The sequence below is a fragment of the Anabrus simplex genome, chromosome 1 (genome assembly GCF_040414725.1).
Source record: "Anabrus simplex isolate iqAnaSimp1 chromosome 1, ASM4041472v1, whole genome shotgun sequence".
Classification (NCBI taxonomy): domain Eukaryota; kingdom Metazoa; phylum Arthropoda; class Insecta; order Orthoptera; family Tettigoniidae; genus Anabrus; species Anabrus simplex.
This window is the reverse complement of record NC_090265.1, coordinates 1,037,150,032-1,037,176,785: the sequence shown is the minus strand read 5'-3', so window position 1 is coordinate 1,037,176,785 and position 26,754 is coordinate 1,037,150,032. Positions and strand designations below refer to the sequence as shown.

Below are 26,754 nucleotides of genomic sequence, written 5' to 3'. Positions count from 1 at the left end.
CAACACACGTACGAAAGTACCTGTATTCAATCTGTGTTGTTTCGAATGTACGTATATATTTCCTACGCTTGTTATGTTTTATAGATAATGTAAAGCCTGTTAGATTATATTTGTGGTGGTTTTTATTTGTTTTGCTAGTTGTTTTACGTCGCACGACACAGATAGGTCTTATGACGACGATGGGACAGGAAAGGGCTAGGAGTGGGAAGGAAGCGCCCGTGGCCTCAATTAAGGTACGGCCCCAGCATTTGCCTGGTGTGAAAATGGGAAACCACGGAAAACCATTTTCAGGGCTGCCGACAGTGGGGTTCGAACCTATTATCTCCCGAATAGTGGATACTATTTGTGGTGTTAGTGTGATATTTAAACATATTCGTAGATAGTAGTTATATTTTTAGAACATTTAAAGGAATTTAAAGAAAGTTTTACAGAAAGTTGTTCCACAATGGCCACGAAAACCGTCGGATGCCTGGCAGTTTTTTGACATCACTGACAATAGAAAACACGCAAAATGCAAATTTTGTGGCCGCACATACGCGACGGGTGGTGGCACATCAAATATAATATAATATAATATAATATAATATAATATAATATAATATAATATAATATAATATAATATAATATAATATAATATAATAACTGTATTTATAGAAGCATTCTACTGACAGCTGTTTGGCATTGGGACGTGTAGTAGTATGTTGTCAGATATGTTTTGTAATCACGTTTGCAAAGAAGGACATTCCAGTCAACGTTCATTTACGTAATTACTTTTGTCATCCTGTAGATGAAATTATATCAGTGTTTTTCATTATATTCTGATAAGATTCTTTATATTCAGGTTATTCTTCTCATTAACAGTGTACCGTATCACATCAACTTACGAAATAATTGGTAATACATTACTTTTCTGTTAACTTCCAATCCCCTTGTATACAAACCCTTTCGGTAGGTATGCGCCATACTTTGTTTCACTATTCGCATGAGTTAACTATACCAGTAACTAACATTTATTCCACATACTACCTCCTACTCCCTAGCAGTTACGTATATAACAATTATAGTGAATATATATGCAGTTATTTACAGTTGTTACGTTGTGAGAGAAGGGTATTAATAGAGGGATGTAATACCTTCGCAGTGCATACCTATAACGTGTTTAAACGTCCCGCGTCAGGACATGTACTCGGTAGTTCACTCGGTACTACCGGGTGATGACGTCAAACAACTGCTCCGCTCCGCTCCGCTCCGTCCCCAGCTCTACATCAGGCATATTGTGAAGAAACGCACTAAGTCGATGACAAACGTAGTGTTCTGAAACACGCAAGACTCAGAGGACTGGCATATGTGAATAAACGTGGGAGAGTTGTGGAAGGCAAAGAAACCGGTTCTGACTGCAGGTAAGTAAGGAGCTTGGGAAGTATTACTAGGGATTGTTTAGTAAATAATATTTTAACATGCAACCGAACTTTCTACTCTTGTTTTAGATAACAATACGTATGGTACAGATTTATACTTAGTATTAATAATATGTTATTCTTCTAGATGCAGAAAGAAGTGCTTTGAGATTATCAACGAAGAGGCTCGCATGTCCATTCTTTCCAAGTTTCTTCAACTTCCCAGTAAGGATGCACAAGATTTACACTTGCAGCGCCTCATCGAGAATGAAATTAAGACCAGAAGACCGAGGAATGAAAATTCAGACATGCCAACTTTCAAAAGTGAAAAATCAGGAGAAATTTCGCAGCGAATCGCGACGTATTACGACACATCACTGATGGCAGAACATGTACAAATTCATTATAATTCAATACATTAACAATTCTATATGCCCATATATATATATATATATATATATTTTTCATCATTTACATGTGAATACTAAGTACTGGACATACCTGAACTGTAGAAACATGTGACTTCTCATCCTTCAACATGGTGATCACATTACGACTAATTGTTGTTCAACACATCAGTAGCTGACTTAGCTCTCTTCAGAAACTCGGAACTAAATTTTTGCTCAAAGCACTTGCCTTGCTGAACTGATTTCAAGGTTAAAAGTTTCTCCAAAGTTTGTTCAGACAGCAAGGATCTGAACTGTTTTTTTGTCTTTGTGACTCTGCTAAAAATCCTTTCACATTCTGCATTGCTATGTGGAATTGATAAAATAGCAAGCATCATTTTAGAGAGTCTATCATATTTAAGTACACCATCAGCTGATTTCATCGGACCTACCAATGCCCATTGAACATCAATTCTTCCTTTTGCCAGGTCTATTTCTTTGAGCTGAAAGTTACAGAACTGGGAGTGCAGAATATCAGTTTCCTTATCCAAATGTTCCCTTTCACTAGTCAAAATGTTTGGACACTTGTTAATGAAAAATCTAAGGCTAGAAAATGATGCCTTACTTATAGCAGAAATATTTGCAACTTCTGCATTAATTAAAACTTCATCTTTGAATGGAAATATGTATACCATGTAGTCACACGATGAAGAGAAACACTTTCTAACAGACTTAAAGAATATGCACTTTTCCTCAGACTTCAAGGTGTTCACTAAAACAAACGCAGAGTTCCCTATTATCAAATCACAATCATCCTTTTGATTTGCTGGAGTATTATAATCTACATCAACGAGAGAGGAGGATCTTTTAATAACGACTGGTTTCACAAACCTTGCCATCACATTCTTCAATAGTTCCTCCAAAACTGACCTCAATAAGTAGATGTGCGGCATATTTGACTGAAGAGCTACGTTTGGATTCTCAAAGATATCCATAAAACTTGAGAGAAAAAGGCAAAAAGATTTATGTAAATTTGATGAAAGGAACATGAAGTCGTTCTTCACGTGACAATGCATGGCTCTTAGTGTGATCAGTAGTTTCATTTTTTAGTGAAACTGATGACTGGATTTTCCTTTTAACTGAGGAGTGAGGTGAAATGTTATGACATTCCTTAACGTTTTCAGACAAACAAGACACATCTGCACTTAAATTGTACTTAGGAATTTTGTAAGTCTTCAAAGTTCCCATCTGAGAACCCTAACTCACAATTTCGCTCCTGAATAATGTAACCAAAGGGTCCCACTGAAGCAAAATCCTATCTAAACACCTTCTTAGTGATAACCATCGAGTAGGCACATGATTCAGAATTTTCCTGATCTCAGTGTTGTGTAAAGTCTGAAATTCTCTGGACTTTTCTTTCCTCTTTGCACTCCTTTCTAGACAATAAAATATATCAATTATACTTTCATCTACATTTACGGGCAAGCACGCCGCACCCTTCTCGGCAGCAAGATTAATTAGGTGACAAGAACAGCCTACGATGATTATGTTACTATTTTCCCGCTTCAAATATCCTGCCACACCATTCTTTAATCCTACCATTACTGGAGCATTATCAGCATCAAGAGCTAGGCAGTTTTTTAATGGAATGCAGAATTCCCGAAAAGTTGAGAGCAAAAGATTGGCAATGTTAGCTCCAGTAGCATCCCCTTCTAAATTAGGCACAGAGAGTAGACAACTCTGAATTTCATTGAGTGCAGGCCTAAAAAATGTTACGACAATGGCATATACCTTCAAGTCGCTTTTATTGCCACCATCAGTAGCAACAGAAAATGCATTCACCTGTAAATGTGATACAAATTTCGCCCTTTCTTCCATGCACATTTCTGTAATGATAGCCGCTGTTTTCGTTCTAGCACACCCATATCGTTTAGCGATTTACGAATCAGGAAACATTTTGCCAAACAAATGTCCGGCGTGATCGGCACAATTTACAGGCAGGTTATGTTCTACTATAAATTACGTAAATAACGCCTCGGCATTCGTCACAGGATTTACATCTTGGTTTTTACATGAAAAGTTCAGTTTCTGGTTTCTTTCTACACACTGGACACTCTCCTTATGTTTTTTCGTTTGCATATGCTTGAGTATATCGCATTTCCCGCCATGTGCAACTGAAAAATCACACCTACATATAGTACAGAATGTGAACGTTGGTCCCTTTCTGGATTCACTCAAACACGGAAACTCTTCCCTATAAGCACTTTTAAACACTGCATCATATTTCTTTTTTGACATTTTAGCCAAAACAAATATTAAGGCACAACACGAGCACTTCTACGGGTAAAACATCTATGGTGTGTTACTTCTGAGGTTAGGTTACTCAAAAGAGAATGTTACTTGCTTGCAAAGAGAATGACTGTATTATAGACCAAAGAGCAGCACGACTGGCCACCGTGCCCCGTACTGCCACCTGGTATCATTATTAGAACTACTATCGACCAGCCATACTCAGCCATATGTCGATAGAACGAGGAAATCCGCGGGAGTTTAAAATAATACAAAAATTACGGATATTGCTCTGAAAATCAGGAGATCGGGAGGAACGATGAAAAATCGGGAGTCTCCTGCTCAAATCGGGAGACTTGGCATGTCTGAAAATTCAAAGCAGCGAGCAGCAAGTTTCACTTACTTTGTTATGGATGGCAACAATAGAAAGAAGGTATGTTGTTCAGCTTTTATGAACATGCATGCCGTCACTCAGAAAAGAGTATTCCGTATCACAATGCTTCTTCTTCATGGAGAAATTCTCAGGGACAAGAGAGGAACCAATCCAAATACCAGAAAGATACCGGAAGATGTCACTAAACTGATATCCGATCATATTCAATCATTCCCTCTGAAACAGACTCATTACGGAGGGAAAGAAGTGCATTACTTAGATGCCCGCTTAACTATTAAAGAAATGCACAACATGTTTGTCACAAAATATCCGGAGTGTGGAGTCAAGTACAGCTTCTACAGGACTTATTTTGTTGAGAATTATAACTACCGATTCGGACGACCACAGATCGATGTCTGCAGCAAGTGTGAGGAGTTCACAGCTAAACTTAGGAGTCCACATATTTGTGAATCAGCAAAGCGTGCAGCTCAGGCTGAATATGATGTTCATAAAAGAAGAAGCAGGAAATTCTACAGGTCTTTGAAAGAAGTTGCAACACTCTGCAGAACAAATGACAAAGTGACAGGCCTTGCCTTTGACTTTATGCAAAATCTGCCCCTGCCACACATACCGGTGCAAGAAGTGTTTTACATGAGACAGTTGTGGGTGAATGTGTTTTGTATTCATGATCTTGCAATGGACAAGTGTGTTGTGTATATGTATCATGAAGGCCAAGGAAAGAAGGGTGCGAATGAAGTTGCTTCTTTCCTGAAAGATTATATAGACGAATTCGTGTCAGAAAATGTTGACCAATTACACGTTTTCTCTGATGGTTCTCCACGCCAAAATAAGAACCATACGGTCATAAGACTAATGCTAGGCCTGGCAGCTTCAAATCGATTTAAGGAGATTAGACAGTACTTTCCCGAGAGGGGTCATTCATTCCTACCATGCGACAGGGACTTTGGGGTATTTAAGAAAAACATTAAAAAAGTAGACAGAGTTTATACTATCGAAGAGTATATGGCAATTATTGTAAACAGCAAAGCAAATGTTACAGTTAAGTTAGTAGGCTCAAGTGCAGTATTTAATTTTGACAAGTGGTGGCCTGAGTTTTTTTAAAAAATGACTGTATCAGCTGAAACATCGACAAAGAATACTCCTCGTGCTGGAAAGATTGCATTTTCTCCTTCTTCGTTTAAAGAATACAGATATAGGGCAGAGAAACCAGGAGTTATTGTAGCACTTCCCTTCATAAACAGCATTGGGAAACATGTTTCATCTTGGGAATGGTAACTTTTGCACATTTTCCTTGCAACCAATGGCAGCATATCCAGAGGGTGGGGTTCCAATAAAAGCTGAGAAGATAAAGGACTTACGTAAACTGTTGAAATATGTTGCGAATGAGGATGCTTTGGCATTTTATTTGGACATTATTTCACAGCCAATGAATTCCCCTTAGGTTAGTAGTCTGGGTTGTAATACTGTAGTTATTTGGCACTTCAAGGTCATTTGTATTTGTTTTCCCTGTTTTTTTTCTGTTGGATAAACTGTAAACAGTGCTTATGTATTGCATTATGCTATGTTTAATATATAACAAAGGTTGGTGTAGTTTGTATGAGAGATTTATTCCCAAACTCCAAATTTTTTCGGTATTATTGGAGAAAGGAACTAAGTCAAAAAAGTTCAAACGCTCATAAAATTTATAAATTTTTCTTGAACATTTTCCTGTTACCTCCGTTACATATCTATCACTGATCTAAATATTATATAAAATAATGGGAACTATTCATCGAAGCGTGTCGAAAATCAGTTTTTTTGCTCTCCTGAAAAGTAGCAAAATCTGACTTAGTTCCTTACTCGACTGCACGATTCAATTGGAAAAGTTCCAGTCTCGAACACCCGTAAACATTGTAAGTTCAATTATGAAGACTTAGAAAATGTTCCTTAACACTCGAAATATTGCAAGTCCACTTGAGAATACTTGGAAGAATTCGTTCTCCCACACTCGGAAAAAATACAAGTTCACTTTATGAATACTTAGAAAATTACAGAGTTCCTCGTCGGGACTGTCACTACACGACGATAGTAGCAGCGAGTGTGTCCACGCTGACTACTCAGCTGTAACTGAGTGAACAGGCTACAGTGGGCCTTCCTTTTATTCGATCCGGGACGTCTATGCCACAATACGGCTTGACTGAATATCTCCTAAATCCCTTGATGGATTTACTTGAAACTCGGGCATTGCGACGTTCAGGTGATCCCAAACAAGATGACATATTGCTCAAGCCGCTAGCGTAATTATTACGGGAGTTACAAAATTTTCTCCGTAGAACAATCTGGAAGATGTGACGTGGAATCTAGAATATACGAGTCCAGGCTGGGAACACGTGGTGTGACGGGAGGGCGGTCTAGCTAGCCCCTGTGGCTATGTCACAGCTCACAGCTGTCCCTCACCCGCTTGCTTGCCCCGCTGATGGTAAACAAACCAGGCGTGCTCAGAACATTACGCGTGATAATTAAATGTCATTTATACTAAAAAAATACTCATGTACAGGTAGTAACCGGTACAGTATGCATTTATTACTTAAATAACATAAAAACATTACCTATAAAATTCAAAATATGACAATGAACAGCATATAGATTGCATAAAGAAACACTTTTATTACAATTCTTACAGGCTGCAATTAATGTTGAACCGATGTAATATGGAAGCTGAAGACATCGGCCGAGTCATCAGTCACATAATCAGCAAAAACTAGTGGTGTTATCGTGTAAATAAGGAAACAGACTTAAAACTCAATGCCAGAAGATATTCTTTTCTTATTTTGTTTTCCATGATGTTTTTTTATTTCCAGGGGATGTTTAAGTTTTTTTAAAAAGAAAATAATTCAGTGTTGGTGTTTGGACACGAATAGAACATTTTAAAAAATGTTATCTCTTCATAGCATATATTTTATGTCCTTTCTCTTTCAGTGAACATTAAGTTGATTATGTGTTTTTAAAAATTGTGCAGAAACTGATCTGCTAAATAAAGTGAATATATTTTTTTTAATTTGGAGCTATGCTCCAAGTTAAAGTGGGGGAGTATGTAGTGATTATTTGGAATTTAAAGACTGGGGAATTTTATATCATGTATGTATTTATTGTTTGTATTTTATGTGTATGAATTTTGGAAATATTTAATTTTGATATGGCTTTAAGATGGCTGTCGTAAAAATTGAAGTAGATGTAATGATTTTAAAACACACTGTACCACAGGTGCCAGATCGGGATGGGATGTTTCCGGTTTCATCATATTGCATCAATTTTGACGTTTCTGGATGCTACTCGGTGTTCCTTATCAGATTTTATTCCTGGGCCCCTATTGGTCATTATAAAATTAATTGTAATTGGCGGACGAAGGAAAATACGGACGCTAATTGGTCGTTTTACTATTTCCTAATTTCCGGAGAAGAGCTTGTGGGTTACACCAATTTCTGCTGAGCCGTCTTTCAGTTTTGACCAGTGCAGGGAAAGGTTGCCTTCTGCAGGCGACGGGTCTTCTTGGCCGCTCTAACAGGTAAGCACTTAGTTCTTTTTCATCTTTCAGGTTATTTTCAAATGTAGTGTTCCGTTTAATTTTTCTTTTGCCAGAGCTTACCGCTTTTTTCCTTCAATCGCCAAAATTTCAGTAAAATGACTTAGCCTACCGGCAAGTCATACCAGAGCTGTGTTAAGAAACAGTTCCCATTTCTTGCTTTGGTAAATTAGATATTCAACGCCTCTCGATGTAATAGTAAAGTGTAAATTTCCCCTTGGGACTGTCTCATTTATCCCGTTTCATCTTTGAGTATTCACGTTTAGGACGGGTACCCTTTCTCAGAAGTGTTTTTGAGGGGGTTGCCTCCTAAAGGATAAATATTTTAATTTTTTTTTTTTTTTCACATGTACATACTTATAGCTGTATAATGTCACTTTCCTTTTCTTTCCATCAGTTTTATGTGATTTAAATGTTTCGCCATGAAGGAATGTTGTGCGAGATGTTCAGACCTAAAGTGAAATAAGTAAAAAATTCTACCCTCAGCGTAAATTGTTTTTATTGTGAAAACTATCTTCGATTTGTAAATATATTTTGTTGATTATTTGCACTCTAATTAGAATATAAATTGTTAAGTAAACTTTGGAAACACCTTTGATTTCACTTCGTCAGCATTGCCAGTACCTTTCACCGCCTGGATATGGTTCCCAGTCGCTTCCCAATTATCCTTTCTTAGTCGTCATGTTGGTTAACCTGTTCATTTTGTTTACTGTGCTTGAAGTGCTTATGGTTTCAATTTCATACATATTATTATCATGTCTCTTTGCGTTAATTGGTGTTGGTGTGTAACAAGGTGGTTGCTCAATGGTAGCACATATTATTATTATGAATATTACTTGTAGCCGTTTATACCCCTGGACGGTTACAACAAGGAAATGCACTTTTTAATTTTTCTGTAATTTATGTCTGTCTGTCTGTCTGTCTGTCTGTCTGTCTGTCTGTCTGTCTGTCTGTCTGTCTGTCTATCCTCCGAATCCCAAGATAGCGGGTTTGAACCCGGCAGAGGTAGTCGGATTTTTGAAGGGCAGAAAAAAGTCCATTCGACACTCCATGTTGTACGATGTCGGCATGTAAAAGATCTCTGGTGATACATTTGGTATTTACCCGACAAAATTCATTAAATCTCAGCCATAGGCGCCCAAGAGAGATCCGGTTTACTCTGTCTGCCATCTAGTGGGCCTTGAGTAAAACGGACGTCGAAATTGACGGGCAGACAGCCAGATGGCGTCAAATCGAAATGTCTGCACATGGTAGCTGAGGCCATACAATTATTATTATTATTATTATTATTATTATTATTATTATTATTATTATTATTATTATTGTCTGTCTGTCTATCTGTATGTATGTACGTATGTATGTATGTATGTATGTATGTATGTATGTATGTATGTACACACATCACGAGAAAATGACTGAAGAGAATTTAAAGAAAATCGGTATGCAAAGTCAGGGAATAAGTTGCTACAATCTAGGCTATAAATAATTTTAATCACGCTGAGTGAAATGGTATTTTGGGGGAAGGCCTAAAATTTAATTCTCAAATATTCATGTTATTAGTGGTCGTATTGATATAAATACTATGTAATAGAATTTAATGAAAATCAGTACGTAAAGGCGGAGAATAAGGAACTACAATCCTCGCTATAAATAATTTTATAAGACGCCCTAATATCACAAAGTCGAAAGAAAACTAAATGTGAAGGCCTACAATATAGAAAGCTCATAAAATTGATCAACAATAACACTGCATTGACCATTGTTTATTGTGATGTGCTTTGTGTCTTCTGTTGCCACTCATCTCAGATAGATAGGGTTACAGCTGCGTACCGAGTATTTCTTTAATTTTACATTACGTTGCACCGACACAGATAGGTCTTATGGCGACAATGGGATAGGAAAGGGCTAGGAGTGTGAAGGAAGCAGCCTTGGCCTAATTAAGGTACAGTAAAAGCATTTGCCTGGCGTGAAAATGGGACACCACGGAATACCACCTTCAGGGCTGCCGACAGTGGGGTTCGAATCCACTATATCTTAGATGCAAGCTCTCAGCTACGCACTCCTAACCACACGGCCAATTCGCCCGGTCATACCGAGTGTAACAGCCTGCCTGAATATTGGCGTGAACTAGCTGGGAGTTAGATAACTATCTTCTTTAGCATGCCATTCCTCTGGTTCATAAATTTTCCGATACTAATGGTACGTAACACACTGGTTCATCAAAGCATTCAAGCTATTCAATCCCTACTCTGAGGCACTGACTGGAATGAGCAGAGTGCATTTTTAATGGAATAGAGGCAGAGAAGTGTTTACGGCTGTCTGGGGTCTGGTCATTCCAGCTCTGGAACTTTGAACTGTTAGATCGGCACCGTAGTACTGTTCGTTAAAAGTGAGAATATGTGCAGTTTTTCATTTGATCGAGTATTTTATATAAAAACATTGCTTTTAATCGCTACTTTCCTACTGACGTTTTTGTAGTGACCTTTGTTGACGTGCGTTAGGAAAACCACAAAGTCAATCTTTCTGAAAATCCTGTAGCGAAGCACGGGTACATCAGCTAGTAAACTATAATGCTGGATATTTCATGAACTCGTTTAAGTTACACTGCATACTCATAGGCAAAGAATGACTCTGTGGAAGACAAACGCTACTTACTTTCACTGTTCAATATTCAATCAATTTTTTGTTATACACAAAATATGTGCCATATGAATGAAGCTTTCATACCTGATCTAGTCTCCATAATCAGGATTGCTGCAAATTATGACAACATGCATCTTAAGATTGTTGAATGAGAATCCTCTCTTGTGTCGCTGAGTATCGTCTTGTAGCGAGAAAAACTTTGACATAACATGATGTAACGGGAGCATACTTGAATAGGGTTAAATCACTTGAAGAAATGTCCCCCTCCATAGTGTAACAGTTAGTGCTACTCCCGTTACTGTCAGAAATTTAAGAATGGCAAGAGGGCTGGTACGTGGTTTTAATGGTACATGCAGCTCACCTCCATTGGGGGTGTACCTGAAAAGAGCTGCATCACCTCAGGATTAGGACACGAGTTTACTTACCTACCTACTTGGAGAAAATTCCTGGAAATCTGCAAGATGCGGGGTTTCCATAAAGAATGTCATGTATTTCACACAGGTACAGAAAGTCTGCTATGCTTTTACAGTCCATTTTCTCATTTTCTACATGCTCCAGAAGGTACCGATCCTTTCGCATGCTCATGCAATTTACAGAATAATATCACTCCATCCCTAGTGAATATATTTTCATTGAACTCGGAAACAAAACTTTGCAAATTCTCACTAATTGTGACTTTTGTTACAGGCATATTGAAAGCAATGGAATGACTTAAAGCTCCCTCAATAACCAAGGTCATTCAGTGTGTTGAAGAAGGTACAGAGAAGGCTGAATGAAACAGATATGAACAATGTCAAATAACTTGCAGAATTGCCTCTGCTTCTATGTAAACAATAGCCTGGATTCCAGGAATTGACCCAACCAGCAAAGAAGAGCTCTTACTTGCTAGAAATATTCCATACTTACACCACTTTCAATGGTTTTTCAGTAGAAATATATTGGAGTCTATCCGGAAAAATAATTTCTAGAGCTTACTCTGAAGATTACAAAATGAAATTCAAATACAAATTACCAAAATATGTCATTATACTGAGATTTTGTTCAAGGTATGCAACAAAATTAAAAAGGCCTAATAATATGAATTTATATGCCCAATAAAACCTATTTAATTTTGATTAACATACTTGGAAATGTGTTCAAAATTCAAGATGACATATATGTTAAGGAAAAAATATGACTTGTTATAGAAATCTGCCCCCTCGTGATCACATTCCTCCACACATAATAGGTATCAAGAAGGGCATCTGGTTGTAAAACTGAGTCTAATATAATAATAATAATAAGAAGAAGAACATACAAGAATTAGAATAATAATTGTGTCAGTGGTAGTTCTGAATAACTGAGATAAACTTCTATATACCTTAAACAGATAACACACTCACCAGGTGTCTTTTGTACACTGTCCACAATGTTGCCCCAACTTGTAAAGACAGCACCTGATGTAACTGTTGGACCAACAATGTTTGCTTCAGAGTTGCTCGCCATCCATGATTGATAAATACGATCCCACAATTCTAGTACTTGCTTCTCCAACTGCTCTGCTTTAACAGGGTCTACATCTTTCAAAGACTGGTGGACCTAGTAATTTATTTTAATAATTAAAATACAAAATAAAAGCATTCCTTACAAAGCATGATTAACAACACAAGAGTTTCTATATTATTAAGTACCAAGTATGATGAAAGTGTGTAATGGACTAGAATAACTTGGAAACAATTCTCTAAACCCATGGGTAAATAGTGAATATATCAAGCTCGATTAGTAGATGGTGTTGTTATTATTATTATTATTATTATTATTATTATTATTATTATTATTATTATTATTATTATTATTATTATCATCTACGTAGTTATGTATGACAGGCTGTCAGTACAGACTTTATTTGGTATAAATCATGGTATCATTTATTATGATCTGTCTGGTGTAACAGAACATGTGAGGTTATGTCACGATACTTCTCCTGTATGTTTATTAATACAACTTTATAAGAACATGTAATTAATAGTACATCATTTATTATTAACTGTAAATATTATGTCTAAATCCAATGTAATGTTGTGCAACACAGGATAAGAGTCTAGAACAACACACCTTTGTCACTCGAGTTTTACAGATTGTTCTATTCATTTGTATATAGGTGGTTATTTGAGACTCGAGAAGATACGAGAAAGCATATTGTGTCATACTTTTTTGGAAGCCTGGTCAGGCAAGGTACCGTATATATATATAAGGACAGTCTTGAGTTGTTAAGAGAGAGTTGATAGTGACAATCGTTAGTCAAGTTAAGTGTGTGAACTCATGTTGTGATTTTGCCGTTGAAGCGGTTATGTTGAGTTAGTAGAGTTCCATAGTTGGTTGACATGCTAATGTGCAGTCGAGTGAGTTCAAGATGGTGACTCATTTGATGTGTAACTATTGATGTGTTCCAACAACATTTTGAAAGTAAATGACAAAATTTTCAGACGTCACTTCACAAGTTAATTCCGCCTTAACAGAACAGATTTCTGAACAAATTTTGAAAGTAAATGACAAAATTTCTCAAGCTAATACAGTTTTAAGCAGACAAATATCTCAAGTGTACATGCAGGTTTACGAAGTAGAACAGTGCCTAGAATCAAAAATTTCCACCGTAGATGATAAAATTTTGAAGAACAATTCCCAAATTAGCGACGTCGCCAACCAATTAACGCAGCAGACAAAACTGAGGCAGGTTGAGCAGATCGATAGTAGAGTAAGTCAGCTGGAGAGTGACATCTCGAACCTCAAGGGGGAGAGAAAATCCAGGTTTCCGACATCAAACAACAGGTTGAGGGGAGATTTTCTGGTCTCAAGGGACATTTTGGGAGCCGTATTTCTGCCATTGAAGGAAAGTTAGAAAACCAGATTTTGACCATCAAGGGAGATGTTCAGAATATGAGACAGACCATCCTTCACGGGGTAGAAAATAGTTTAATTTGAATCAGGGCTGTACCTTAATTAACGCCACGGCTGCTTCCTTCCAGCTCATAGGCCTTTCCTATCTCATCGTAGCCATAAGACCTATCTGTGTTGGTGCGACATAAAGCCACTAGCAAAAAAACAAATGGGTGAAGAGTTCTGTGAAAAAAAAGCTACTGACTGATGTACAACTCACCGTCATGAGAGCTAGCGCATTCATCCTCAAGAACTACCAACTCTTCAAGCGGCTGCATTCTGAAGAAAACAAGAAAGAGATCCTACCACACATCGTAGAGCTATTCCATGACAAGATTAGACCCTAAGTGAAGGTATCACAACTGAGAGCCTTTAATGATCTGCGTAGAATCATCGCCCAGTTGGAAGAAGAACACAAGAGTAAAGCCACGGAAGAGACCAGTTCAGTTAGGAAATGCCACCAGTGTGGAAGAACAAGACACCTGACGAACAAATGCCCAAATTTAGCATTGGGAAAACTAGGTCCAGCCCAATCTGGATTGAGGGGGGATGGGACCAAGAACAGGAATGCACCTCAAGACCCGACAGACAAGCAACCCTGGACAAGTAGGAAAGGGATTGGTCAGATTGTGAGCAGAACAGACCAAACTCACCCAGCTATCATCCTGAGGATATTTCTCAACCATACTCGACAGCCAAGCAAGCAATTCATTTGTAAACGGGACTGTTGCCAGATTACTAAAGCCTATGAAGTCTCACCACCTTGGAAGGGTAGTGAGAGCAGCAGACGGGGTAACCTATTCCATCCAAGGACAGATAAGCCTAACCGCTAAATGCATGGACATGCCTATTGTAGTTAACGTTGCAGTGATTCAAAACCTAATACCTGACATTAGGTAAGGTCATGACTTTTTGGCAGAATACAAGGTGATCCTAGACTATGCAACTCATGAAGTCCTTTTGGGAAAAGACAGACGTTTGGCACGATGGAAATCTCTGGAATTGCAATGATGTGGAGGTCAACGTAGACCTGAGAGATATCAAGTTAATGCATCTTCAACCAAGTGAAGAAGAGCAGCTGAGACTCGCACAAAAACACCAGAGCAAACCCAATTTTTTTTTTTTTTTTTTTTTTTTTGCTAGGGGCTTTACGTCGCACCGACACAGATAGGTCTTATGGCGACGATGGGTTAGGAAAGGCCTAGGAGTTGGAAGGAAGCGGCCGTGGCCTTAATTAAGGTACAGCCCCAGCATTTGCCTGGTGTGAAAATGGGAAACCACGGAAAACCATCTTCAGGGCTGTCGATAGTGGGATTCGAACCTACTATCTCCCGGATGCAAGCAAACCCAATGAACCTGTGTCTATGATCGTCAAGAAGGAACTTGATCTGGAGTAATCAAGCATTGGCAAGAATATGACAAGCCCTGTAGAACTATGACGCAGTGGAACTCATGTTGTGATTTGGCTGTTGAAGTCGTTATGTTGTGTTGGTAGTGTTCCGTAGTTGGTTGACATGCTAATGTGTAGTCGATTGAGTTCAAGATGGTGGTTAATTGGATGTGCACCTATTAATGTGTATATAATTTGTAACCTCTCCTGCAAACCATGTGACCTTGCCGCGGTGGGGAGGTCTGTGCGTCCCAATGAAACAGATAGTCAAGCTGCAGGTTCAACCATGTCAGATGGGTATCTGTCGAGAGACCAGACTAACAAATGGTTCATCGAAAGGGGAGGGTAGCAGTCTTTCGGAAGCTACAAGGGCGGCAGTCTAGATGATTGACTGATATGGCCTTGTAATAATACTCAACATGGCTTAACTCTGTTGATACTGCGACATGGCTGAAAGCAACGGGAAATTACAGCTGTAACTAAGTCCCGAGGACATGCAGCTCTCTCTGTATGAATGATGTACTGATGATGGCTTCCTCCCAGGTAAAATATTCTGGAGGTAAAATAGCCCCCATTCAGATCTCCGGGTGGAGACTACACAAGAGGGGGCGACCATCAGGAAGATAGATACTAACATCTTGCAAGTCGAAGCGTGGAATGTTAGAAGACTGAATCGCTGTGGTAGGTTAAAGAATGTAGGGAGATCGAAAGACTAAAGTTAGATGTAGTTGATATAAGTGAAGTACGTTGGCAGGAAGAGCAGGATTTTTGTTCAGGCTGATGTATTCAAAAAGACGCACACAAAATGCTATCAGGTGTGCACCCTATTTAATTCACCAATTAAATTTACATCTTCTACATACACGCACTAATAAGCTGCCATCATAACAAAACACTACACAAAGAATCAGAAAAAGACTGCAACAGATGCACGTTAACTACCAACCCAACAAAACCAATTAACATACTTGACTTCAAACACTCTGTTAACATGACTTCCACACAAGTCTCATTACAACAACTACCCTCTACCTCAAGACTAACTCTTTATATACGTTGCCTGGCCATGCTTTTAAAAAAAAAAATGACAACATATTTTCTCGTAAATTCGAGAGTTTACAATAGCCTAATTACAATTTATTTTATTATTTAATTGTATGGTGATTATAACTACAAATTTATATGTTCAGGTCCAAGTGTGTCAGCCACTCTACTGCACTTTCTGAAAGATGAAACAGGTTACTGGGGCAGGCATTAAGAGGGCAGCACAGGATGATATGGTCGATGGTCTGCTCCTCTTCACTGCATTCACACATAGGAGAATCCATCCAACCCCACTTATGGCGTAAGAAATTGCAGCGTCCATGGTCAGTTCTGAGTCTGTTGAGGCGACACCATAGTTTTCTTGGGAGGTCGAATCCCTTCATTTTCTGAGTTGGATTTAGGTCATGTTGAAATTGATCACTCATCCCACCAGCTCTCGTTTAGATTAAAGTTATCCCTCAAGAGCTGGCCAGCCAGTACGCTTGCTGGTCTCCTGGATCTAAGTCGTGGCAATGGGTAACAAAATTCCTGGTGAACTGGTAATTAGGAAGATGACCAGATCTTCTTTACTTCTCTCAGCAGAGCTTCCTTTCTCCTCAGGTCGGGTGGTGGGATATGACTAAGTATGGGTAACCAGTGTTGAGGTGTTGACTTTACAGTATAACTATCTAGTGCCAAAGATACGTTATTCTGGATATTGTAGTGTGTTGCACAATGTTACATTTGATTGTACATCATACATACAGGTAATAATAAATTATATACTATTAATTACGTGTTCTTACATTAAATAAACTCATATTAATATGTATACAACAAATGTTCATGACATAACCTCACAAATAATACGATCATGATTATACCAAACACAGTTTGTACACAACTACATAAATAATAATACTACTAATACTAAATGGATGAAAACACTTCATAGCCATACCTAGAAGTAATAATATTATTATTATTATTATTATTATTATTATTATTAATAATAATAATAATAATAATTGCATTATTTAGCCATGGGTTAAAGAATACTGTTTCCAAGTTATATTAGTTTATTACACTTGCATCAAGGCGACTACAGAATTATCAACACAAAATCAAATAGAGGAAATGCAGGAGTTGGTTTAATAATGAATAAGAAAATAGGGCAGCGAGTAAGCTACTATGACCAGCATAGTGAAAGGATTATTGTTGTCAAGATAGACACCAAACCAATGCTCACTATTATAGTGCAGATCTATATGCCTACTAGTTCAGCATATGATGAGGAAATCAAAAGAATATATATGAAGAGATAGAAGATTTAATACTATATGTAAAAGGTGACGAGAATATAATTGTGATGGGAGACTGGAATGCAGTGGTAGGCCAAGGAAGAGAAGGTAATGCAGTAGGAGAATTCAGATTGGGACAAAGGAATGAAAGAGGAAGTCACAATTTAGTCCTTGCTAATACTTGGTTCAAACACCACAAATGACGGCTGTACACAAGGACGAGACCTGGAGACAATGAAGGTGTCAAATAGACTTCATTATGATTTGGCAGAGATTCCGAAATGAGTGTTGGATTGCGAAACTTTCCCAGGAGCAGACGTTGACTATGATCACAACTTGTTGGTCATGAAATACCATCTGAAGTTGAAGAAATTGAAAAAGGGAAGGAATCCAATGAGATAGGATCTAGACAAGTTGAAAGAAAACATGTGAAAAATTGTTTCGATGAACATGTCCCACAAGGATTAAATGGAAAGGCTGAAGAAAACACAGTAGAAGAAGAACGGACAGTCATGAAGAATGATGTCAGTAGGGCTGCTGAAGAGATGTTACGAAGAAAGGAAAGAACAACTAAGAATCAATGGGTAACGAAGGAGATACTAAACCTGATCGATGATTGACGAAACTACACAAATGCAAAAAATGAAGAAGGCAGAAAAGAATACAGGCGATTGTAGAATGAAGTGGAAAGGAAGTGCAGCGCAGCTAAGGAAGAATGGGTGAAGGAGAAGATGTCATAGGTACAACATCGTAATCGGTATAAAACCTTCAATTATTGTGTTTAATATATTTTAATTGTAGTTTATTTAATGCTAAATTATCTTTTGTTAAATGTTAAACATTTCTAGTACATGGTTTCCCTGTAAATATGTATTATAAACTTTGTATAACCTCAAATACGTATTGTGTATAAGTTTAACCTCAAAATCTATATAGTCGAAAGCGGTAGAAAATTCCATAATGTTCGTATGTTAGACTTATTGTACTATAATTTGGTATATATGAAGGGTTCTAGAAACTTACTGTAAGGTTTTATTATCCAGATACATGTAGAGACATTAGGAATGTTGTAGAGATTTCCGTGTGTATTTGTAAACAGTAAACAAAAGTTTGAGTACCCATTCAACTAGCTGGTTGATCAATGTTTCGAGTGTGTTACATTAGAGCAGGGCCTCTCAAACGCCCAAAATCTCATGCGTGCAAATCGAGGCACAAGAGCTCCGTGCACTGTGCATCGGTTCCACTTGGCTCGGACCAATGTTTCATCTCTGGGCTACTCGGCTAAGCATGGCTCGAATTTGGAGCGCTACGGAGCAAATGAGGAAGAGGAAGACAGGGGGAGTGAGCGAGACAGGTGTGGGGAGAGAGATAGTGCTATTGCTCCAAATCGAGGAGTGGGGGTCTGCACTCTGGGCAACCAAGCGAAGTCGTCTTTTGCACCGTGCACAGTGCATGCACCAGGTGCATGCACCCTGAGAGGCCCTGCATTAGAGTGTTGTAAGAACTCTTCCAGAAATCGATAATTCTAGATGGTTGATCGAATAGTATATATATCGAGCTGTCAGTCGGTGCGAAAGGAAGTCAGGAGTCAATGTTGGACTCTGAGTGAGTGTTGGATTTGAAGTCAAGTGATGGACTGCGAGTGACTGAGATCCTAGGCGGAGTCAGTGAGTTCAAGAGAGTGTATGTTATAGTGCGCGAGTCAGTGTTTTTGATATCTGTAATTGTCAGAATCGACTTCAGGGTACTCCGCTCTTAAAAGTTGCAGTGTCACTTGCTAGGATGTATAATTGTGCGTTATGACTTACAGTGTATATAAAGTAATTTGTACAAGGAAGTGAACGTGTTCTCGTGTGATATTTATTTACGTAAAATAAAATCGCATCGCACAACGATAAAATGGCGACCGTGACAGGACAGGACACTTCAAGATTCGGCAATGAAGATCGAAGAAATGACCGTGGCGATGTTACGGAAAGTGCTGGCATTACATGTTATAAATATCATTTTTGGTCCGTATTGAAATTGACAGTTCAATAAATAACAAGGTGTTCTTTAATCCACCTATTCAATACTTTAATTTCCACTTATAGTGGTTACATAAACAGACTATCAGTTAAATGGGACATGTTTCACCCTCAATTTAGGGCATCTTCAGCCTAAAAACAATCTTCAAGCGTACACCTTATATTAATATGGAAGCTAAAAGTTTAGCCAGTTACTAAAATTCAGGACATAAAAATGTGAAAAATGATACATTATACAAACATGTTAATGGAAACAGTCAATGATTAAACCATAAACTATTTTTTCAGAGACTAAAACTTATTCCGTTAAACATTCTAATTAAAATGGTTCATTTAAAATTGTTAGTGGAATACCAAAATGACAATGACATAATGCCAATGACATGAGGGCGTGAAACAAGCACAAAAGAGAATGTCATAAATACAACATGTTCAAGGCCGCAGATGAAATCGTGAGCATAAGGTGAAACTGAAGCATCAGTTGAATTATTGCAAAAGGGGCCCTTAGCACCGGTAGGCAATATTATTGTCTGAGACCTTGTCAGGAAATGTCAGTAGATACTGGAAAACATTCTATGTTTGTTGAAAGCTGTCATTTGCTATCTACTGTTGCGTTGGTAGCCGCCTAGACTCTGAGTCTCATATTATATAGAACGTCACCCCAAGAAATGAATTTTGTAGACTGACATGCACCATGATAGGAATCTAAACCTTTTCCCACTGTTTTAAAAAGGTTTTACTTCTTTTCTTCCTTTACCAACTTACCTAAACAGTGGAAGTGAACGCTGGGAGAAATTGGTGGTGTATAATTAGTATGTTTACATGCAGGATTCAGATCGATCTGAGTACACTTCCCGTATTGAAAACGCCATGTAAACGGGGACTCAGTTCGGATTGAGTTTTAATAAGTAAACTCTTGAGTTTCAAGGTCGATACGGTAAAATCTGGGATCATATCATACTCTGTTCGAATTGAGTTCCACGTAAACGTGGATCGTACTGAGATCGAATTGAAAACAACTGCGCAGACATTCCATGTTTGTTCTGACGAAATCATCATCATCAACGTTCTGTCGAAATCTATATATATAAAATAAGAGTTTTGTCTGTACATTGCTCAGAAATTGAAAAGAATGGTATTTCTGTATCGGTCATGTCCACAGTAACAAGAAAATGCATTTTTTACTTTTCTGTAATTTCTGTCTGTCTGTCTGTCTGTCTGTATGTATGTATGTATGTACACGCATCACGAGAAAACGGTTGAAGAGAATTTAATGAAAATCGGTATGTGAAGTCGGGGGATGAGCCTCTACAATCTAGGCTATAAATCATTTTACTCACGCTGAGTGAAATGGTAGTTTAGGGGAAGGCCTAAAATTGAATTCTCAACTATTTATGTTATTAGTGGTCTAATGAAAATCGGTATGTGAAGTCGGGGGATGAGCCTTTACAATCTAGGCTATAAATCATTTCACTCACGCTGAGTGAAATGGTAGTTTAGGGGAAGGTCTAACATTGAATTCTCAACTATTTATGTTTTAGTTGTCGTATTTTAAAGAAAATGGATATGCAAAGTTGGGGAATAAGTTGCTACAATCTAGGCTATCAATAATTGTATTCACGCTGAGAAAAATGGTAGTTTAGGGGAAGGCCTTACATTTAATTCTCAAATATTATTAGTAGTCCTATCTTGATGAAAATCGGTATGCAAAGTCAGGAAATAAGTCGCTATAGTCTAAGCTGTTAATTATTTTATTCACACTGAGTGAAATGGTAGTTTAGGGGAAGGCCTAAAATGTAATTCTCAAATATTTCTTATTAGAGGTGTAATTGATGAATGCTACATAACGAAGGTTATATAGTATTAAATTTCCTATTAATCATGTCTTATACATTGTTACCGTACTGGCTATGATCACAGAGATATTCATGAATTTGGATTTTTGTTACTAAGTCCATATCAGCGCCGAGTAACGAGAAAATTGGTAAACAGTATTTAATGAAAATTGGTATGTAAAGTCGGAGAATAAGAAACTACAGTTTATGGTATAAAATATTTTACCTTGCATCCGGGAGATAGTAGGTTCGAATCCCACTATCGGCAGCCCTGAAAATGGTTTTCCGTGGTTTCCCATTTTCACACCAGGCAAATGCTGGGGCTGTGCCTTAATTAAGGCCACGGCCGCTTCCTTCCCACTCCTAGCCCTTTCCTGTTCCATCGTCGCCATAAGACCTATCTGTGTCGGTGCGACGTAAAGCCCCTAGCAAAAAAAAAAAAATTTTACAAATCACAGAGTCCAAACAAAACTAAACGTGGAGGCCTACAATATAGAAAGTTCATAACATTGATCAACAATAACATTACATTGACCATTGTTTTTCGTGATGTGCTTTGTGTCTTCAGTTGCCCCTCATCTCCATTAGATAGGATTACTGCTGCGTACAGAGTATATTTTATTTGATTTACATTGCACCGACATAGATAGGTTTTATGGCGACGATGGGATAGGAAAGGGTTGGGAGTGCCTTAGGCCTTAATTTAAAGGCCCAGCATTTGACTGGTGTGAAAGTGGGAAACCACGGAACACCATCTTCAACGCTGCCAGCAATTGGATTCGAATCCACTATCTCTCGGATGCAAGCTCACAGCTGCGCACCGCTAACCACACGGTCAACTCGCCCAGTCGTACAGAGTGTAACAGCCTGTCTGAATATTGATGGGAAGTAGGTGGGGAGTTAGATAACTTTCTTCTTTAGCATGCCATTCCCCTGGTTTATAAATTTTCTGATACTACTGGTACGTAACACACTGGATCATCATAGTGTTCGGGCTATTCAATCCCTACTCTGAGGCAGTGATTGGAATAAACAGCGTGCATATTTAGTGGAATAATGGCAGATGAGTGTTCATGGCAATCTGCGTCCTGGTCATCCCAGCTCTGGAACTTTGGACTATTAGATTGGCACCGCAATCTAACCGCAGCACTGATCGTTAAAAGTGATAAAACGTGCGGCTTTCCATTTAATCGAGTATTTTATATGATAGCATTGCTTTTAATAGCTACATTCATACTAACATTTTTGTAATGACCTATGTTGATTTCAGGTTAGGAAAACCACAAAGTCAGTCTTTCTGAGAATCCCGTAGCAGAGCACAGGTACATCAGCTAGTAACAAATATAATAAGCTGGTAAATATATTTACCTGTATAAATGATCAGCAACCGCAATCATATTACAAGACAGCCAGCCCTTACATTAACAAAATCACCATAACCTACTGTTGGAGGTAAAATTGGATTGTGCGTTCCATCTATTACACCAATTACATTAGGAATACCATACATACTTTCAAAACTGAAAGTTATTTCCTGGGCTTGTACTGCATTTGGCGTTTTTTATATTCTAAGAGGTGATATCGATTTTACTACAATTCTGCATCGTTCATTTATGTCGACGTTGCCTGGCGGATTCAATACGATACTCAAATAGCCCACTACATGTAAATGGGGATCGTATTCAATATGGTAAGTGTATTCAAATCGATCTCAATCCCCATGTAAATGTACTAAATATGAACTGTAAGATGGAAGCAAGGTATAAAAGTAATAAAAATGTTAGTATACAAAACTGAGAACAATGGAAAAAAAGTATTCATACTGGAGACTAGTTGTTGTATCCATCATTTCAGGAAAGCAGTATTAATCAAAAGAAGAAGGCCAGGAAATACTCCACGTCAATTGAATAAGCAGTAATACAAATATAAAACCTTCAAAAGGCTTCTAAAACTGGATGCGACCACAAGCAACGAACTCGAAGACCAAAATGACTCGTACAGGAAGTAAAGTTGACAATAAGCAATATCTGCTGAACCCTCACTCCGCCATCCCCTTTTCAGTATATTTCACACACCGCTAAGACGTTGTTTTGTTATTTGAAAATGTGCGGGAGGCAGACGGGAAAACAACTTTTACCGAAGCCTTACCATAGAGCATAGAAATAGGAAGTGAGAGCACTTTAACTCTCTTCCCATTACAGCAATGGAGAAACTAGTGGCTACGATGTGGAGAGTTGCCACTGCAGCATTCGATCATTTTGGATGATGGTAATACTAAATTCCCATGAAGGGAATTTAGTATTACCATTTGGAATTGCTAGGCGGGCATTAATTCCATTGTGGAGTTTTATCTCCCGTATGCAGTTATCAGACTGTGCCACATAAGAGGCTTCTGATAAGTTCACCTGCATACACCCCAGCATCAGTGGGTAGGGTCTGACACATCCCACTCTGACGAGTCTAAGTGTCAGACCTAAGACGACATGCTGGTTAATAGAGCAAACGCCTGAAAAGCCATACATCCAATTTTTGATCTGATCATTTTGGATGAGTCGGTGGAATTATTTATACCGGGTGCGTCCATTTTTACTCATTGTTGCAGGGGTGATTTTCAAGTATATTAACTGTATTTGAGAATATAGTGAGTGTGAAAATGCTAAAACAATGAATTTGATTGTAAAGATCCACCTTATCAATGTCTAAAATATAAAGCGTATTAATACTATATATCCAGGTTTAAATATACAAATTGTACAAGGTTGACAACTTGTTAGTCAAAAATAAAAACTGAAGCAGAGGAGACTTGTAGAAAAGCAAGTTCAAAGCCTTTGACACTCTTGACATTTTTTATAGGTTTGAGTCCTTTGTGCGCCACTGGTAGCCGCAACATATGCAGAGAACTGTGTGCTGAGTACAATGCGATAATAGGTTAAAAGAGTAGTTGGTGTTCCTCCGTGAGCGTTAAAAAGTGACAATACAGACTATCTTCAGAAAATACGATGTTATGCTGTGTTATATTGGAGCGAGTGGATCTTGTGGCCGGAACTATGTATTGAAAATGTTAAAAGCAAAGGTTCTCGATCCAATGTGGGACCTGTAGTATGAAAAATAAAAACGAGTTAAACTCGGATAGTGGAAATGGGGCAAGACAGTAAATCTTTATGAAGAGACTCACCTCGGTTGGTTGGTTGCATGTGGACCGGATTTGAAGAGGAACTGGCTTGGAAGTCGCGTGGACCGGCTAAGGAAGGAAATACAATCTAATTCATTGTTTTGTAATCTCTATTCAATACGGACCAAATATGAAATTCTTGACTTTAAATGTGAAAATGCCACCATGCTTTGTACCGGGACGTCAATCTGGTTACATGTGAGATGAAGGTAAACATTTTTCTCACCACCTGAAAATGAGGATTGTTACAGGTGAACAATGTAGTGGAAGTGGAAAATGCTTATTGAAGCCTTTAATTGTAAAGTGTGGTAATGTAATATTTGTAACATATGGTATGTGTTCAGTTCTGTACTTAATGGAAGTATCCAGAAAGTTACATGAATTTTTGAACAGGGTGTGTTGCCTTTTGTTGGTTATGTGTTCTAGAAGGCATTTTCTAACTATTCTGGAAATGGAAGATTCGTGAACGTGCGTATTCGAGAAGTTTAGTTGAAGTTCGCGATTGAAAGTAGGAATTGTGATTGGTAAAACTAGGTGGGGATGGGCGGACTAATGCATTCTCTTTTTTTTTTTTTTTTTTGCTACGGGCTTTACGTCGCACCGACACAGATAGGTCTTATGGCGACGATGGGATAGGAAAGGCCTAGGAGTTGGAAGGAAGCGGCCGTGGCCTTAATTAAGGTACAGCCCCAGCATTTGCCTGGTGTGAAAATGGGAAACCACGGAAAACCATTTTCAGGGCTGCCGATAGTGGGATTTGAACCTACTATCTCCCGGATGCAAGCTCACAGCCGCGTGCCTCTACGTGCACGGCCAACTCGCCCGGTTCATGCATTCTGATTGGCTACTCCAAGGCCAGGGTTTACCTATATTTAGAGAGCGAAGCTGCGTTCGTGATATTTCGGACTTGTCTTGGTCTTGTCTTGGCCTGGTCTGCCTTAGTCTCTCTTGGTCTGCCTGAAGTTTTACGTCGTGTGAGACGCTTCGCTACCGGGATGGGCCACCTTCGGGTAAGCACTCTTGAATTCCGTTCCGGCTAAAATTTCTGTAATGTTCGGTTGCTATTTCGTATAGGAGTCTGCCCTAGCCTAACCTTCATTCGCCAAATTAATTACTTATGACGCCTTAGCTTTTCAGCTGCGCTTACCTGTTTGTTTTCGAGGCGTTCCCCTTTCCTTGTTTTACTTAAATATGTAGATTGTAGTTTAATATATTTATTTTGCGGTTTGCCTCTGGTAGTTCAGTGTCACTTGATGTACGCTAGAGTTTAGGAGAGTACGTTCACTTCACTGTAAATTGTAATTGCTTTTTGCGTTGCTTTTAACCTACTAAATTGCATTGTACAACTGGATTTGTAACTAGATGTATAGTTGGTTTGAAGTTTGAAACTTGTAGTGAAGCCATTATCAAAGAACCTCTAAGATATGTGTATCACGGAGCTTATAGTTCGTACGTTGTAAGTTGGTGGATTTTGTTTCGGAATGTATTTGTAAAATTTCACTTGTAAATAATATTTTTCAAATTTAAGGATCACGGCGAATTATTTCGGAAACCGCAACCTAAGCCATGTCCATGCCCTCAGTAGGTCGTAGTTCCTTCCACCTTCCTGGTTTATTGTCCACTAGATTGCCCTACTGATATTTACGTATTATGTTGCTGGCGGAGATCCGCGTAGTCCAGCTGATGTTTCGCTGAGTGTGTAGTGTTTTCTGACATTGTGTAGTTGTTCTTACTCCCCCCCCACCACCCCTTATTATGTTTAGTGCTTTGTTTTGTGTAACCACTGTAGTAAAGGTTACAAGGATCATTTCTCTAAGAGCAATCCCAAGAAAATATTGGCTGCTATGATTTATGAGTGTCACATTTTGGAAGATCTCATTATAAACGCAGACTAGTTTACTGTTAACAAGGAAAAAGTTGAAATTCCAAGAATAAGGTGGAGCTTAAAGCCACGAGCTATCCCACACATTTTTTCCAAACTTGCCGCGCTATTTAACCAAATCCCTAAAAATTTGAAAACCTGCATTGGAATGAAAATTATTCAAAGAAAATACTGACAATAACAACATTAACAGCAATAGCATAGAACGTAATGAACTCAATTTTCCCTCTACACATAAAATACCCAATAGTGATTATACTATAGAAATGAAAGAACTGGATCCTAATTTGCCCTGTATATCTAAAGTAGCTGATAGTGACACTGAAGCTTCTAGAATTATTCTAAATTTGAGAAGACAAAAACCTTAATAGGAATTGAATTAGAACTAAAAAGAAATCAGCTGCATGCAGAGCTAAACTGAAGCTGTTTGAAAATAAGCTCAATGTGTCAAGTGAAGATGAAGCTAAGATTTTTTGCAAAAAAAAAAAAAAAATAATAATTGTGGAGCTGAAGAAATGTAACACTAGCCCCAAAGGT

At 38.3% G+C, this 26,754-nt stretch overlaps 1 protein-coding gene across 4 annotated transcripts in view; it reads right to left on the bottom strand.

Moving 5' to 3' along the window:
* LOC136857929 (transmembrane protein 245) overlaps positions 1–26,754 on the bottom strand; it is a 323,942-nt gene that overhangs the window by 182,022 nt on the left and 115,166 nt on the right. For all 4 annotated transcript variants that reach the window (XR_011017582.1, XR_011017584.1, XM_068225347.1 and 1 more), the window contains exon 8: positions 12,054–12,249. Coding sequence is in view for 2 of the 4 variants with exons in the window: in XM_068225347.1 (XP_068081448.1) it covers positions 12,054–12,249 (196 nt within the window). In the remaining 2 variants the exon portion in view is untranslated. The remainder of the gene's footprint in view (positions 1–12,053; positions 12,250–26,754) is intronic.